The sequence below is a fragment of the Neopelma chrysocephalum genome, unplaced genomic scaffold (assembly GCF_003984885.1).
Source record: "Neopelma chrysocephalum unplaced genomic scaffold, ASM398488v2 Primary Assembly neopelma1_45, whole genome shotgun sequence".
Lineage (NCBI taxonomy): Eukaryota > Metazoa > Chordata > Aves > Passeriformes > Pipridae > Neopelma > Neopelma chrysocephalum.
In genome coordinates this window covers 10,570,101-10,584,728 of record NW_020897704.1, presented here as the reverse complement: position 1 = coordinate 10,584,728, position 14,628 = coordinate 10,570,101, and the positions used below count along the sequence as shown (strand labels likewise).

Below are 14,628 nucleotides of genomic sequence, written 5' to 3'. Positions count from 1 at the left end.
ATGCCTTTGGAAAAAGAGTAACTTGCAAACAGCAACTCTATTAGAGTAATTATAACTTTCTGAAAGAGCTCTGTGAGCTAAACTGGCAATATTGATAATGTTTTGGATGGCAATATTTTTTGACAGAAAGCTTCTCATGAAATATTCTTTAAAGGTAATAAAAATTGCACCAATTCAGAGAAACTACAGATTCATAAGTAGCACCAAAACGTATTCTCCAGTGCCCAAAACACATCAGAAATCTCTTCTACACTAGAGTTTAAAAGTCTATTCGAAAGTGTAACAACCTAAAGCATATTGTGTTTATATCATGCAGGGTTTAGTTGTCAGACTTGGAGATACCTGGATTAACATTTACCCATTCATCTCCTCTCAGTACAAACTGATACATGCACATTTCAGATTCATTTTGGCACTTCACTCATGCAGCCACTGCACCCTCCATTTTACCCAACACATCTGAGGCAATTGAGCTAGAGAGCAAACAGTGCAGGTATATGAACACACACTGGAATTCAGTGAGCAGAAGCAGGGTCTCTGTGTCCATTTAAGGGCATACAAAGACCCAAAGGGTACATACACTTCCAGTGTGAGAGCCACTGGCATCTGAGAGCAAGACGTGACAATTATATTTGGGTCTTATAGTTACATATATATACATATACATACGATTTTAATAACAAAATCTGACAAAGGAATAAACAATGTATACAAGGAGTATGCAGGAAGGCTTATTTTGACTAAGTCAAAAGTTGAGTGGACTTAGTTAAACCATGTTAAAACTCAGTGAGGACAGACATGCAGCATTAAAAGTGTATTAATTCAGTTTATCCATGGAGGGATCAAGCTTACTTTAAATACAGATGAGACCAGTTCACAATGTATAATGTAGCTTAAACACAAATATGAATTGAATTCACACTTGTAGTTATTTGAAATGGATGCAAGTCCTCTGCAAACCTCTCCCTAAGTCCCTCTTACAAAACTGGGGGCTTATTTACCTTGTTGCCATTTGAAACATTTAGTTGAAATTCACTCTTCTCTTGCACAGCTATGGTCCACGCCAGTGGCAAGATGACATCCAGATATAATCACAGACAGATGCCATCATAAAAATACATATAAACAGGGTATCCAGGAAAAAATAAATGCAAAGGACTAAAAAATGTGCTTTCAAAAGCTAAAAATATCCATTCACCAGAACCCGCAATGAAACTTAGCATTTAATTAATCTGCAGAGATTAGAGCAGCTCTGATGAATGCTATTAGTCTGAATCTGCTGCTTTTACAGAGAAGAGATGTTTGCAATTAGTTGAAGTCTGACACCTTTTTAAACTAAAAGGAAAAAGGATAATTGTGGAAAGACTTAATCTGGAAGGTTTTGTGTGTGAGAAGTGCTCAAGCCTTGTACTTCATAATAAAGTTCAATTTTCATATCTCTGAAAAATTTAGGAAACAATTGAACAAAACATGTATTTACTGGAGCTATTTATACACCCAAGTAGTTGTAATGTTTTCTGCATTAGAATAAAAATTGTTACGATTAGTTAGAGAAAGCAATGTAAATGATCCAAGCAACCACTAAGTGCTATATTACACATGGAGACTTGCCAACAAGCCCCCACTTACATGAGCTGGCTGACGGCAGCCATAAATCCTTATTACCTGCAAAGCCATATTTGGCATCTGAAAGGATGAAAATTACTTTTCTCTAAGGAATTACAATTATATGATTATTCTTTGACAGCTGCTACTCCCCGTACACAAAACATGAAAAGCTAAATTTATCCAGTCTTTACTATCAAGATTAAAAGGAGAGACTGTTGTATTTTTTCTACAGTTCATTCAGAAATCCTTCATGATGATCTCAAACTATTTCATGATTTTTTTTACCTCCAGAATATAGTTCCATCCCTTTTCATTGAAGACATCATCTTGAAAATGCTCCCTATATACTTCTTTGGCTTCCTTGATTTTCTCTTTGGTCACCACTTTACCTGTAGTTTCAGAAACAGATGAAAGCTTAGAAACTTATAATGTTCATCAATTGATAAACTAAATAACAAAAAGGTTCAGGCACAGCAAAGTCACTTTGCCTTCAACAAAGACATGAAGAATGTGTCAAATGCAGTATGTTTAAACAAAATTTTAGTTTAATTTATTATATGGATTAGGATGCTCAATAAAGCAACAGGATAAAATACACTTGGAGTTTGCAGGTGACTCAGAACAATTTGAGACTATTATTCTTTTATGATGGTCAAAGCACTGTCAAGAGGTTTGGTGGTAGTGCTTTTCCCAGAGGAATGTTTTGATAGTGCAAGTTGACACAAGGGTTAAGCTACACTGCTCCAGGGAGAATCGCCATGGAGAGGTGTTACAACCAATCTTTGACTGACCACTTTGTGATAGGAGCCAACAGACAAAGCACATGATTTGAATAAACATTGCTACTGCTCTAGGGCCAATCATCTACCTTAGAGAACAATCCTCAGATTGCTAAAGACAAAAGAAATAAAATTATCAAGTGTTTTGATCATAATGGAATTTCAATCTTTGGCAGGATTGCAGAGATATTCATTAGCTCAAGATAAAGATAAGTAAGTCATATGACTGAAGTTTTCCTTCTAAAGCTTGGCAGAAGGCAACCTGCATTCAGGTCAGAACAGGTGATACTTGTACATAATGCAAAAAAGCAAACAGCTCCAAGGAATTTTCAGATGTTACTCTTAAAACTAGCACTGTTAAAACCATTTTCACATGTAGCTGATATATACCATGATCTAAGCTAAGGGGCATCCAAAATGTAAGGAAAATTAAAACTATTATTGGTTTGCACAGTAAACAAACCAGCAAATACACACTGAAGTTTACGTTCAAAATGCAAAATGTGTTTTCCATTGAATCTTCTATCTGCTTGTGAATCCATGCATAGTCTTGCTTTATTTCCATTTATTTCAATTTAGCCCTCTGAAGTTGGGACATGCACACCGCTTCATTTTTAATAAACCATTGGCATAAATAAAGAGAGCAGAGAGGTATCTGAATTACAAAGGCAATACCATTTTATGAGAGTGGACAATTTATTTGCAGAATCGTATAAATAAGATCTTATGCATGTCACTACTTATAGTATACCAAGATAACCTGGAATTATTTTAACTATGAGACTACAGGTTTGAGAAAAAATAAGATATTTATTTACAGGAAAAGTTTTACTGGAATTTAAAGTTACCTTTTAAATATTTATTCAGAATGTACTGTAAACCATAAAAAACAGTTTCTTCATATTTCACCTTCCTTAGTTTGGAATTTTCAGTCTTCTTTTCACGACATTCAAAGTAGGAATATACTTTGCTTGTGTTAGGTGGATATTGCTTGTAGTGTGTAACCTACATTAAGAAAAACTTCCGTAAGACCTCAAAGCATCACTATAAAGCACAATAGAAATCATATTTGGACATTAAAGCTTAAGAGTAACTCCCAGCTCTTCTGGACTGTTATTATTTATCCTTTCACATTCTACACCAAAGTATTTAGGAAATTTCCACAGTTTTAGACTCCTTCAATTTTCAGTTCAAAAGACTGTCTTCCATATGGTATTCTTTACTTCTTTATCAAGTCTTTTCCCCCTAGAGTAATCTTCATGGTTAGCTTTTCCCCTCCCCTCATAACCTTGCTTTGATTAACTGGGAAAGACACAGGCTAGGATTTTAGAAGCAGCACTGAACACCAACGTGCCAGGTCAGTTTTCGCTCTCCCACACTTTGGCCAAGCCTAATAGCTACAGGAAGCAAAAAATTCCATGACCCTACCAAATATATCCTTGTATTTGAAGTTTTGAAGGCTACAATCCCATAGTTCAAATAAAACCTAGACTCAAGAAGGCATTGACAACAGCCTTTACCCAAGCATCTCATTCAACATGAGCAGAGTGGGTCTCTCAAACCCTGGTTACAAACCTGTTGTTGTCAGTAGTGCTGTTAAAAATCTACCCAAGGTTTGCTAGACGGATTTCTTTTTCAAATTTGAAACACTTTACATTCAACGTAAAGGAAGCACGAAAAGTTGCTGCCTGTGTGTATTACATGGAAACTGGTCATACAAACACACAATGTTATTCTAGATTCAACTATGACAGTTTTTCTTACCTCTCGATTTTAAATCTAGCCAGAAATTTACTTTGAGTAATAGTAGCATTTGAAACAAGTACACTCTAAACATTTAAACTTAAATCCGCAAAATTTTATCTCCTAATGTGTAAAAAGCAAGCTCCATGCAAAATCCATAACTCCACATTAAACAAAAAGAATACACAATGACAATCAATGTTTAAACTACAGAATACATAAATCAGTGTAAGGCATCCCCAGAGTTGAAGCTATCAAGAGTTTTCTTAAATTATGATGAAAAGTCTGTGACCAAGTCTATACATTACATAAGGAAAAGCTGCTCCATTGGCTCAGTACAGCACAGTCGTACATCAGAACAAAACTCAAAATGCTGTGAAAGTCATCTCTGAATTTTTTTTCAAAACCCTATATTTACAGGTTAGAATATGAGTTCCTTTTATGTTTCTTGCTTTATTTACTCCAAATAACCTTAAAAATTTCTGTTTCTAATATCACAGGGAATTGGAAAAGGGATAGTTTTACCACTTCTCCCTTCTTGTCCTGATCTTTTAAATGTACCTCTGATATTCTCAAAATAAAATATTTGAAGGTTTCCCACACCTGTATTGCTGAAACTGTACGTTGAAAGATTTTAAAACTTCAGTTTTCCTTTTCCTCTCAAATGTCATATAAATTTAGTATTTCACTCAGTTTCAACAATGAACTAGACAACTCAACTGAATTTTTTGGTTCTCCTACACCAGCACAAGGCTGTTATGGTTATGTTTCCAATGCTGCAAGGAAATATTCAAAAAACGACAAGGTCAGTTTTCAGATCATTCTATTGTCTTTACTTGCATGAGGTTTTCAAGGCCAATCAAATAAAACCCAAGCTTGTCATTGCAAGTTTTCTGCCTTCACTTCAAACAAAGCACTGCACCACAGGCGTTTATTGGAGCACAAACCTATTCTGTTACAATTCCACAGCCACTCAAAAGCAGAATGCTTAGGAGTAGTAATGTTAGTCTCGAAGACAAAACCTGGCTTTTAGATTTAGTTCCAGCTATTAATAAATGTCTCGCTTTACAAATTATAACATGTCCTTTCCTAGTTCTGTGCAGAACTTCCAAGAAAGTACATCAAACTGCCAGCTCACAGAAAACTCTCTGCATAATACCATCACATTTAAAGGAAAATAAAAAACCCCACACAAAAGAAAACACACACACATCCCTATCCCCCTTTCTTTACTATGCACCAGACAAAAATACGTTCCCTTTGACACATCTTTCTAACTAATGGGTATATGAACACACACACACATACACTGGCTGCGAAACAAAACTTGAGAGCTGAAATCAGGCTGAAATGCAAACAGATTTATCCTTTATGTAGCACACCTGGGGACACAGCTCCTCCTGACTACCTTGACAACAGTTTCAACCCAAAAAAACCCACTCAAGTTCCTCAAACATTAAATCACAGGTTTAGCTAATTTTTCTGACATGAGACTAAACCTTAACTTAAAATACATACTAGCTAGTGTCCAGAAAACAGTTATTTCTAGACATTCAAACCTACATGAAAATTTTGTGTACAACAGAAATGTCATTTTATTGATTTAGTTGCTTTCAGTACTTGAAGGAGATAATGAACTAATTTTACAAGTCACATGTGTAGTATTCGATTATATTCCTCATACATTAGAATCTATTTAAACAGTGAAAAATACACATCCCTGGTAATTACACTATTTACACCTAAACAAACTTTACACCTGTAATTTTAAATGTGCTTCATTTGAGATTCCACAGAGCTTCTAGTTTTACCTATAAAGCTCTTTTAAATACTGCTTAGTATTTCAAGGCACAAACACAATCTTAAAAGTACCACACAACGTCACAGCAGCAGATTGTGTTAGCTGTCATTTCTGGACTACTACGACATGGGCAAATAATACCCATCTACCACAGTGGCAGTCAGGAGGTTTGGCATGTACTGAAATGCCTCATGGTAAAAAACAGCCTGAAAAAGGATCAAGCTCTGGAAGTGGGAACAGTTCACAGGAAACTAAAAGAATGCCACTGAAAACAAAACAAACCAACCACCACCACCAAAAAAAAACCCCAACACAACACTACAAGGCACTTGGACAATGAAAACTATGCTTCAAAAAATGCCTGATCTTTCCTTGTTGTCAGATGAAGCTTTCCATCTTTCTGTATCCTAAAGAAGAGTGGAAAGGACAACAGCGACAATGTACAATATTTGAAAATAAATTTTATGTGACTTACAGATTGAGACAGTATTGATAAATCTATGCTTTCAGTTAGGGGATGGCAGAAGCAGGACTTGTACAGACAGGCTCTTGATAAGCAGGAGTGACCATAAAGTCAATAGGAAACCCCTTCTCTTCAGGAAATAAAAAAAGAATTAAAAAAAAAAATCAAACAGAAAACCAAACAAAAGCCTCTTACTGGGATTAAGAGACCCTTATAAGAAAACAACCCTCCCAAATATCTTCAAAGGCCTTTTGATGTTTAGTTCAAAGGCTGTGGTTTAGGTTTTGTCTACAAAACATATGACAAACAGCATTGGAACAACTACCTACAAAATTATGTACTATGACTGAAATAGAGCACTTTTATTCCAGTTGTGATAGCTCCTTATTAAATATAATTCCAAAAAAGTATACTCTGAACAAAGAATACCTCCACAAGGACTACATCTATTTAACTAAATCAAGTAGCCATTCAAGAAAAAGCATGAAGCACAAATTGCATTTAGATCAGCCATCCAAAAAACCACCTCAAACATTAAGAGTTCATTTTTAAGAAAAAGGAATTATGGGTATTCATCACAAAACAGGGATGACTGAGGTAAATGCTGCATTTTTATAAGTTGATAAGAAAACTTTAGGCATAAAAAATAAATATTCTTATCATCAACAAGCTTTGTTGGACAAGATATTACAATGAAATGGCTTTAAAAGGTTATTTAAGTCTATACAACTCAACCATTTAAAACCATGAGAAAAACAGATGTGATGTGTAGAGAAATCAGGCATGGCCAAAAATCTCCATCGGTGGCTAATTCCTGGTGCTCCCCTGGGTCAGATGCTAACATGAACCACCAGAAAGATGCTTCTAAGCCTTTTCTACAGTGAAGAAAACAAACCCCCAAACATCTACCTAGTAGGATCTTGCCTGTACTGTAACTCACACGTGATAAGACAATACCAGTTCAAGTAAGACAGTCTTTGAATTTGCCGGAGCTATTTTGAAAAATCTTTAGTGCAAAAATGGGTACAGAACAACCCAGTTAATGAACCCAGGGCACCACACAGCCACAACCATGAAGAGTCAGAGGGACAGGTGGAAGCTCAGCCAGAGGCAGCATGGCCTGGAAGTAGCTGGGGCACTTGGCTAGGACACTGCAGGTCTGCAGCATGTAATTAGGGCCTGAGGCACAGGGTTGGTCACTGTACTACAATCCTTAATTCTGGAAGAGATACCTGGGGGATCCTCACTCCCTTATACACCTTATTGAGTTAGATGATTTTAGTGCAGTGGTACTGCTGGTATTAACACCGAGGAGACTTCTGCAAAGCACCTCCAAGAATCCCATGAATTGTCTTATTACATAATATTTGCAAACATTGTGGAAAGAGGACATGGTTTGAAAGACTGCTCTACCTAAACTTTTATGAGACTTAGCCAATGGAGCAGTTAAAAGCAAAGTTTGCTAATAACCTGTATGGAAAACAACGAGATGAACCAGTACTTAAGAGCAAAGGGAATGCTCTATCAGATATGCCTCACTGGGATGAGACATAAACAAACAGCAGTTGTAAGGCAGTGCTGACCCCCTTCAGAAAAAAAAACCACCACAACTGTGACTAGCAGTTATATTCAACAGGGATGCTTTTGTAGCCTTCAAAGCAACCACAGAGGGAATACACACCACAGCAGTGGAAATGAAAACCAAACCAAGAGCCAGTATGGTTAAATGATAAGCTTATTTGAACAAAAGAGGAAATGTCAGAAGAATCAATCTTTAATTAAACTCCAGAGAAAGGGCATCCAACAACAGCAGGTAAAGTGCAAGACACTCGTGAGTTTAAAAAAAAAATAATTCAAGAGTCAAGTACAATCTTACTATTTTGATTATAGGAGCTTCAAATTACCATAGAGAAAAAAACCTTAGAGAGACTCCAGGCCCCTTATTAGAATTCATAAGATTAAGATAATGTTTAAGAACCAAAGTGAGGATATTGGGAGATATCTGCTTTTATGAGACGAGAGAGACAAGCTAATGGAGGTTATGACTGAAGGATGACCTTGTACCATTTCTAATGTCTCTGTATTTGAGTTCATTCACCATCTCTCATATGTGTGTTGCAAAATAAGAGGACCAGTGGTGAGAAAAAAAAAGTAAAGAGATCAATCAGAACTAAGAAAACTAAGGAAAGCAAGCAACTGAATTCCTATGGAAGCTGCACACTATCAGCAGAGATGCTGTAAATGACGAGGTCCACATTCATATAAAAAACAAGGTCAAGTGTAAGCACTAGAACTGAATGTATTCTAAATTTCTCAGAGAAAATACAGTGAGTAAAACCAGTGACACTTTGCAGTAGATTCCTTTATCACTAAAGATTTTAATGTGTTTTTGTTGCGGTTTAACCAAAACTGGCAACCAAGCCCCACACAGCCACTCACTCACCCTCCCGGTGGGTGGGAGGGGGGTGGAAGGGTAAAAGTGAAAGCAAAAGTCCTGTGCACATAAGCAAAGCAAAACAAGGAATTCATTCACCACTTCCCGTAGGCAGGCAGGTGTTCAGGCATTCCCAGGAAAGCAGGGCTCCAACAAGTGAAACAGTTACTGGAGAAGACAAATGCTATCACTCCAAACACTCCTTGCTTCTTCACCCAGCTTGATATGCTAAGCATGATGTCATGTGGTATGGAATATCCCTTGGGTCACTTGGGGTCAGCTGTCCCCATGTCCCCTCCCAACTCCTTGTGCACCCCCAGCCTCCTCGCCAGTGGGATGGTGCACGGGGCAGAAAAGGCCTTGACTCTGTGCAAGCACTGCTCAGCAAAATCAAAAATATCCCTGAACTATCAGCATTGTTTTCAGTACAGACCCAAAACACAGCCCAATACCAGCTCCTAGGAAGAAAATTAATTCTACCTCAGTCAAAACCAGCACAGTTTTGCATCCAAGATTATCACAAAAAAGATTACAAAATGCCTTATGTTTACTGTTTACACATTTGTGACTCGTCAGCTGTACTACTGCACATGCTGCTACATGTTTCCTATTCCTTAATGAAAAAAGAAAAACAATTACCCTATCAACACTGAAAATTGCAATGATTCTGGAAGGGGTTACTTTTCCATTAATTTTAAAATTGTCTGAGTACCATACAGTTGCAGTGTTCCTTTAGAGCAATGATGTCTTGCGGTTTGTAACAGGACCATGTGACTGCAAATCAAAACTCGGAAGATAATGAACCTAGATAGAGTGAAGATTGCGTCTTACTAGGAGTGCCAAGCCAGAAGTTTCCAATGATTTTCCACTGACAGAATTACAGGAGGTAAAAGAACACATTCACACTCCCATCATAAGATTTTAATTTAAAAAATAAGTATATATATAGGCTGCTGTAACGAATACTTTGCAGTCGTTAAGTACTAGTCAAAATCAGTAGGCTAAAGAGTACTCATGTCTCTTCCTTGCATACCTCTAGCCTTCTAAATAAAGAATGTACAGGCTGTCAGAGCCTAGAATAAACACACACTCACGTGAAGTGTTTCAGAAGTCGGTGCTCTCCTACATCCACGCAGAGTAAAAGAAGTAATTTGAAGTGACAAATACTTTAAATTCAACATGTAAGGCATAAAGAGTTAAAACATATCTTTTAGGTTTCCTTGAAGCATCCAGAGAGAAATTAATTCTGAAACAGATCTCATTTACAGTCTAGATAGCAAGTCAGCTCCTCCTAAGGGTAATTGCATGGCAGCTTATTATAGCTATCAGCTTAATTACGAAACATGCCAAGCAACAGTAATAAATCTCATTGGCAAAGGCAAAATAAGCTATTATTACTTAAGTGAACAAAGTTCAGTCAATGGCCTTTCCCCACTTGCAGTTCATGGTCCATCCAACCCAGGCCTGGTACGTGCCAGTCACAGGTATCTTCCCACTGAACAACACAGCTCTGCCAAGCTGATCTTCTCAATACAGTTTCAGACAACATATACCCTGGAAGGTTTCTTGCCTTTGCAGAAATAAACAAATACAGGATAAACAGAGCATTGGGAATCAAAAAGAAAGAAAATGGAGTGGTGGTGTGTCAAGGACATCAGACGAATAAGGAACTGAAGGGCTTTGACCCTTTGGCTTGGGAAGGGCAGTGAGCGAACAGAACCCTCACTGTCACAGAAGGGCAAGGGTCCAGGGACTTCTTGCTATAGACATAAGAATAAGATATCACACAGCACAAACAGTGAGCTTCAAGGAGCCTGCTGATATCCCCTCACTTGCAGCTTTCCAGCAACAAGGACTTTGACTTTTTCAGTAATACCAAGTCACTAGCAGAAAACTTTACTATGACAAATGCCGCTGCTATAACTGGACATTCAGACAAAGAAGTTTCCCCAGCTAACACTGCATTGATGAATCTGTTGAGAGTCTCATGATCTGAAGACTTAAAAAGACTGCTGTTATTTATCAGCAAGTTGCACACACACCATACCATATGCCCATGGCCAGATTCTGAGGAGATGGCATATAATTCCCAGCACACAGGAGGAATTATACTGTTGGGGGATTTGTAGAAGCTTAAGAACATGTAACAAAGTTCACAGGAAGAAAAATCTAACTGATGTAAAAACATTTATCTTGTTATCTGGTTTAGAGATAAACTGCACATTTTGAAGCCTAGCCTCAAAATTCTGGAGCACGTGTACAATTGAGTAAGGTCCAGCCTATAATGGAAGCTCAGTACTGGATCCAGGGCACAGTTCACCTACTGGGAACTATTCCCATCTAGAAATATTCACTAAACTAGAAATCAGCATGATCCTCAGCAGATTTTCAAAAACACTTTTAAGATTTTGAAATCAAGTATTTAATAATCTCTATGATTTAAGAGGAAATGTCCTATGATGCACACAGAGACAGGAAAAGACACTGTAGAGGGAGGAGAGGCTGGATTAACTGTCAACAGACAGATCCTTGCCTACTAAATTACTTTGTTTCTGTAATTGTATAGGCACTAAACCAGTAACGAATTGTCTTTCCACCCCAAATTTCCAACTGCAGCAACAGAGAACTGGGACACTGGAGCTAACACTCAAACTAATGAGTTGTGACAGATATGACGCTGAGATACCACAACTTTTTTCTCATGGACAGCTGCCTACGCTAGGGTTGTACTGTTCAGTATGGTCTGCATGTATTTTTTCTTTCTGAGCTGTTTATTTCCAAGCGATTTTTGTCACCAACATTAGCTTGTATGGATCGGCATCTACTGCAACAGGATAAGCACGTAACCTTCTGATCAGATCCATGTTTTTTCTCAGAGTCTGAATGTTATATACATACAGTACTCCACACAGATGCTAGAGTTGTGGATACAGCAAAACTATCTTTAAAAAAAAAAAAGAAAAAAGACAAACCCAAGATCAATTCTCACTTTTGTTTTAATTGCTAGTAAGAGTGTTTGGTAACTCCTGTAAAAAGCTTGCTGTTGCAAACTACCTGATATTTTAGTGCAATTTTACTGAAAGTACTCTCACTAAGTGTGTTTCATTGATTAAGAAATGACAGTATCATCCAGGGAGAAGATAAGTGATGTTTGCTCATATTATCTAACAAGATAAGAGCAGCTACTTGTTTAGGCATTGTTCAGAGATACTGGAGTTCCTAAGATTTGGAAAAAGCATATAGAAAGACATATAATTTCAATAGCCCTAACAAAGCAGACAATTCCAACTGTTCTAAATATAATACAAAATGCTCCTAGCTGACGCAGAAAACCTCATCCAAATTCAGTTTTAAACTGGAAAAAAAAAACTACCTCAGGCCTTTATTTGACCTCTTTAAAATTTCTACCACTCCCAGAATGTTACCAAGTCATCTTTCCTATGAAACAGCAAACAAAACAGAAGCAAACTGGTTTTCTGTCACTCTAGTGCTCCACACCACCACCAGTCCTCAAGCACACCCAGAGAATTTAGAAAAAGTAGTGTGCAAATTAGATTTGAGGTACCGCTTAAGCCCAAGTCTGCAGTATTTAATGTGATTAGCTTCAGACATGGAAGAAAACTGTACCTTCCATATTTGAATAAGTCAGATAACAAACACTTAAACATAGTTCATAAAGAGCCCTGTATCTAGATTAAGCCCTAAATGGAAGTGGTTTTGTGAGCCCTTAAAGGCAGTGTTAGGATGCTCTGATTGAGCTGCTCCAAGGTTTATCAGCATCTTCCTGTCTTCCAACACACCTTCCCACAAACAGCAAAAATAACTGTTAAGATTTTCTTTACAAAAAGAGCATCTTTACATAATGTATAGTAGTGATAATGATAAAGATAATGATAATAGTTATAATAATACAGTAGTAGTAGTAGTAGTAATAATAATAATAATATCACCCCCAGAGGGGGGTGAAGCTGGAAAAGGCACAACAGAGGAGCTGGAAAAGGCACCACCGCAAAAGTCAGCAATCGGAGCACATACTGAGGGGCTTGAACTTTGGTAGTTACTCAGTAACAAGAGCTGGTCACAATATAGCTTTAGCTTTTTCGACTCCTCTATCTACAAGTACCCTCCTCCCTGAAACTCATCCAAGCGGCTAAATGTTCATAGAGCTAGAACATACTAAATGCTCGACAATGACAATCAGAACTGCTATTGTTGTTTTGTTTAGGCCACTATGACACTGCTCAAGGAAATAAGTGAGTTTTTCAACCTAGGAGACGCGGGGCACATCTGTCCAGCCGAGCTGGGGAGTCGCACTCTCTGCCCACTATCTGGAAGCTGTACATACATGAAGGCTGCGCAGAGGCAGGACTTCGGTTCGGGCACATTCCGGGCACACGTGCCTGGGAGGCACACTAGGAGCTCCCGGGTCAGGAACCCCGGGTCGGAGCGCGGACAGGGCGCCTGCACTTTGCCACCGCTTTCAGGGACACGATTCCGAAGTAATGAAGGCAGGGCTGTGCAGCGCGATTCCCCCGCTCTGAGCGAACACCTCGCCGAGCGACTGTGACACCGCAGCAACGGAGCAGAGGGCTGGAAAACACGTATTTTGGGCCAGCCGGCTCCCGGGGCGCTCCGCACCCTCGCCGGGCACAAACCGTCGGGCACGAGCAGGGCAGAGCGGGAGGAAAGGAGCGACCACCCGGCTGCCTCCCGTGTGCGCCCGCTCCGTGCCCGGCCGGGGGGGCGGGGGCCCGGCGGGGCCGGAGGATGCTCGGCGGCCCCCGCCTCCCATGTGCCCGCCATGGCCGCCCCCCGCGCCCGCGGGACGGCGGCGCCCACCTCGCCCGCTTTCACTTTCTTTCCCGGCCCCGCCGGCGCTGCGCGGCCCCGGGCACCGCACGAGGAGCGGCCCGGGGCTGCCTGAGGCGGGGGGGGAGCAGCCCCGGCCAGGCCTCTGCTGTCCCCCCGCGCCGCTCCGAGGCCGGGCACCCTCTGTGGCACCCCAAGGGATCTCCCAGCCCCAGCCAGGCGGGCAGGGGGGCCGGTGGCGGCGGGGACGGCCTGGCTGGGTACCCCGCCGATGGAGCGTCCCGGCGGGTCCGGTGCCCGCAGAGGTGACCCCCGCCCGCCCGCCCGGCGTGCCCGCGCCCACCTTGTAGGAATCGGTGGCGAGGAGGATGTTGAACTCGGCGCCTGCCGCAGCGCACTCCATGTCGCCGAGCACCGGGAGGCGCCGCCGCCCGTACGGACCGGACCGGACCAGGCTGTGCCGCCGCCGCCGCTCGCGCTCGGGGCGGGGGGAGCGCGGGGAGCGCGGCCGGGGCGGGGACGCGGCCCCGCGGACGGGGGGGCCGGTGACGGGGCCGCTGATTGGCTGAGCGGCGGTGCCGCTGCGGGAGGTGCCGTGACGTCACCGCGGGGAGGGCGGGGCCAGGGCGTTGGGACGGCTGTGATTGGTCCCGCCGCCCGGCCGGTGCAGGGGGAGGGGCGGGGGAGCGCCTCGCGCCGCACGTTCCCTTTCATTGGGGTCCGGGCGGGGCCCGCTCGGTGACGTCACCGCGCGGCCGGCGCGCGATCGGCAGAGCGGACGCGGCGGGGGGAGCGGCGCGCGCGTGCGCGGGGGGGGCGGCGGGGCCGGTTTCGATTCTCGGTGGCCGCGGCTCTGACGGGAAAGGGCGGCGGAGGCTCCGCCCGGACACGAGGGGATCTGAGGGCCAGGGCAGCCCTTGCTGCGGCCGGGACCCTCGCACCGAGGGCCTGGGGTCGATGGCCCTGTGGGAATGGACCCCCCTGGCCTCCT

The 14,628-nt window shown here is 41.4% G+C and overlaps 1 protein-coding gene across 2 annotated transcripts in view; it reads right to left on the bottom strand.

Annotated features, from left to right (window-relative positions):
• NAMPT (nicotinamide phosphoribosyltransferase) overlaps positions 1–14,135 on the bottom strand; it is a 29,692-nt gene extending 15,557 nt beyond the window's left edge. For both annotated transcript variants that reach the window (XM_027679339.1, XM_027679341.1), the window contains exons 1-3: positions 13,981–14,135; positions 3,236–3,392; positions 1,894–1,997 (exon numbers count right to left, since the gene is read on the bottom strand). In XM_027679339.1, the coding sequence (XP_027535140.1) occupies positions 1,894–1,997; positions 3,236–3,392; positions 13,981–14,040 (321 nt within the window). In that variant the 5' untranslated portion in view covers positions 14,041–14,135. The remainder of the gene's footprint in view (positions 1–1,893; positions 1,998–3,235; positions 3,393–13,980) is intronic.
• Between the last annotated feature and the right edge of the window lie 493 nt (positions 14,136–14,628).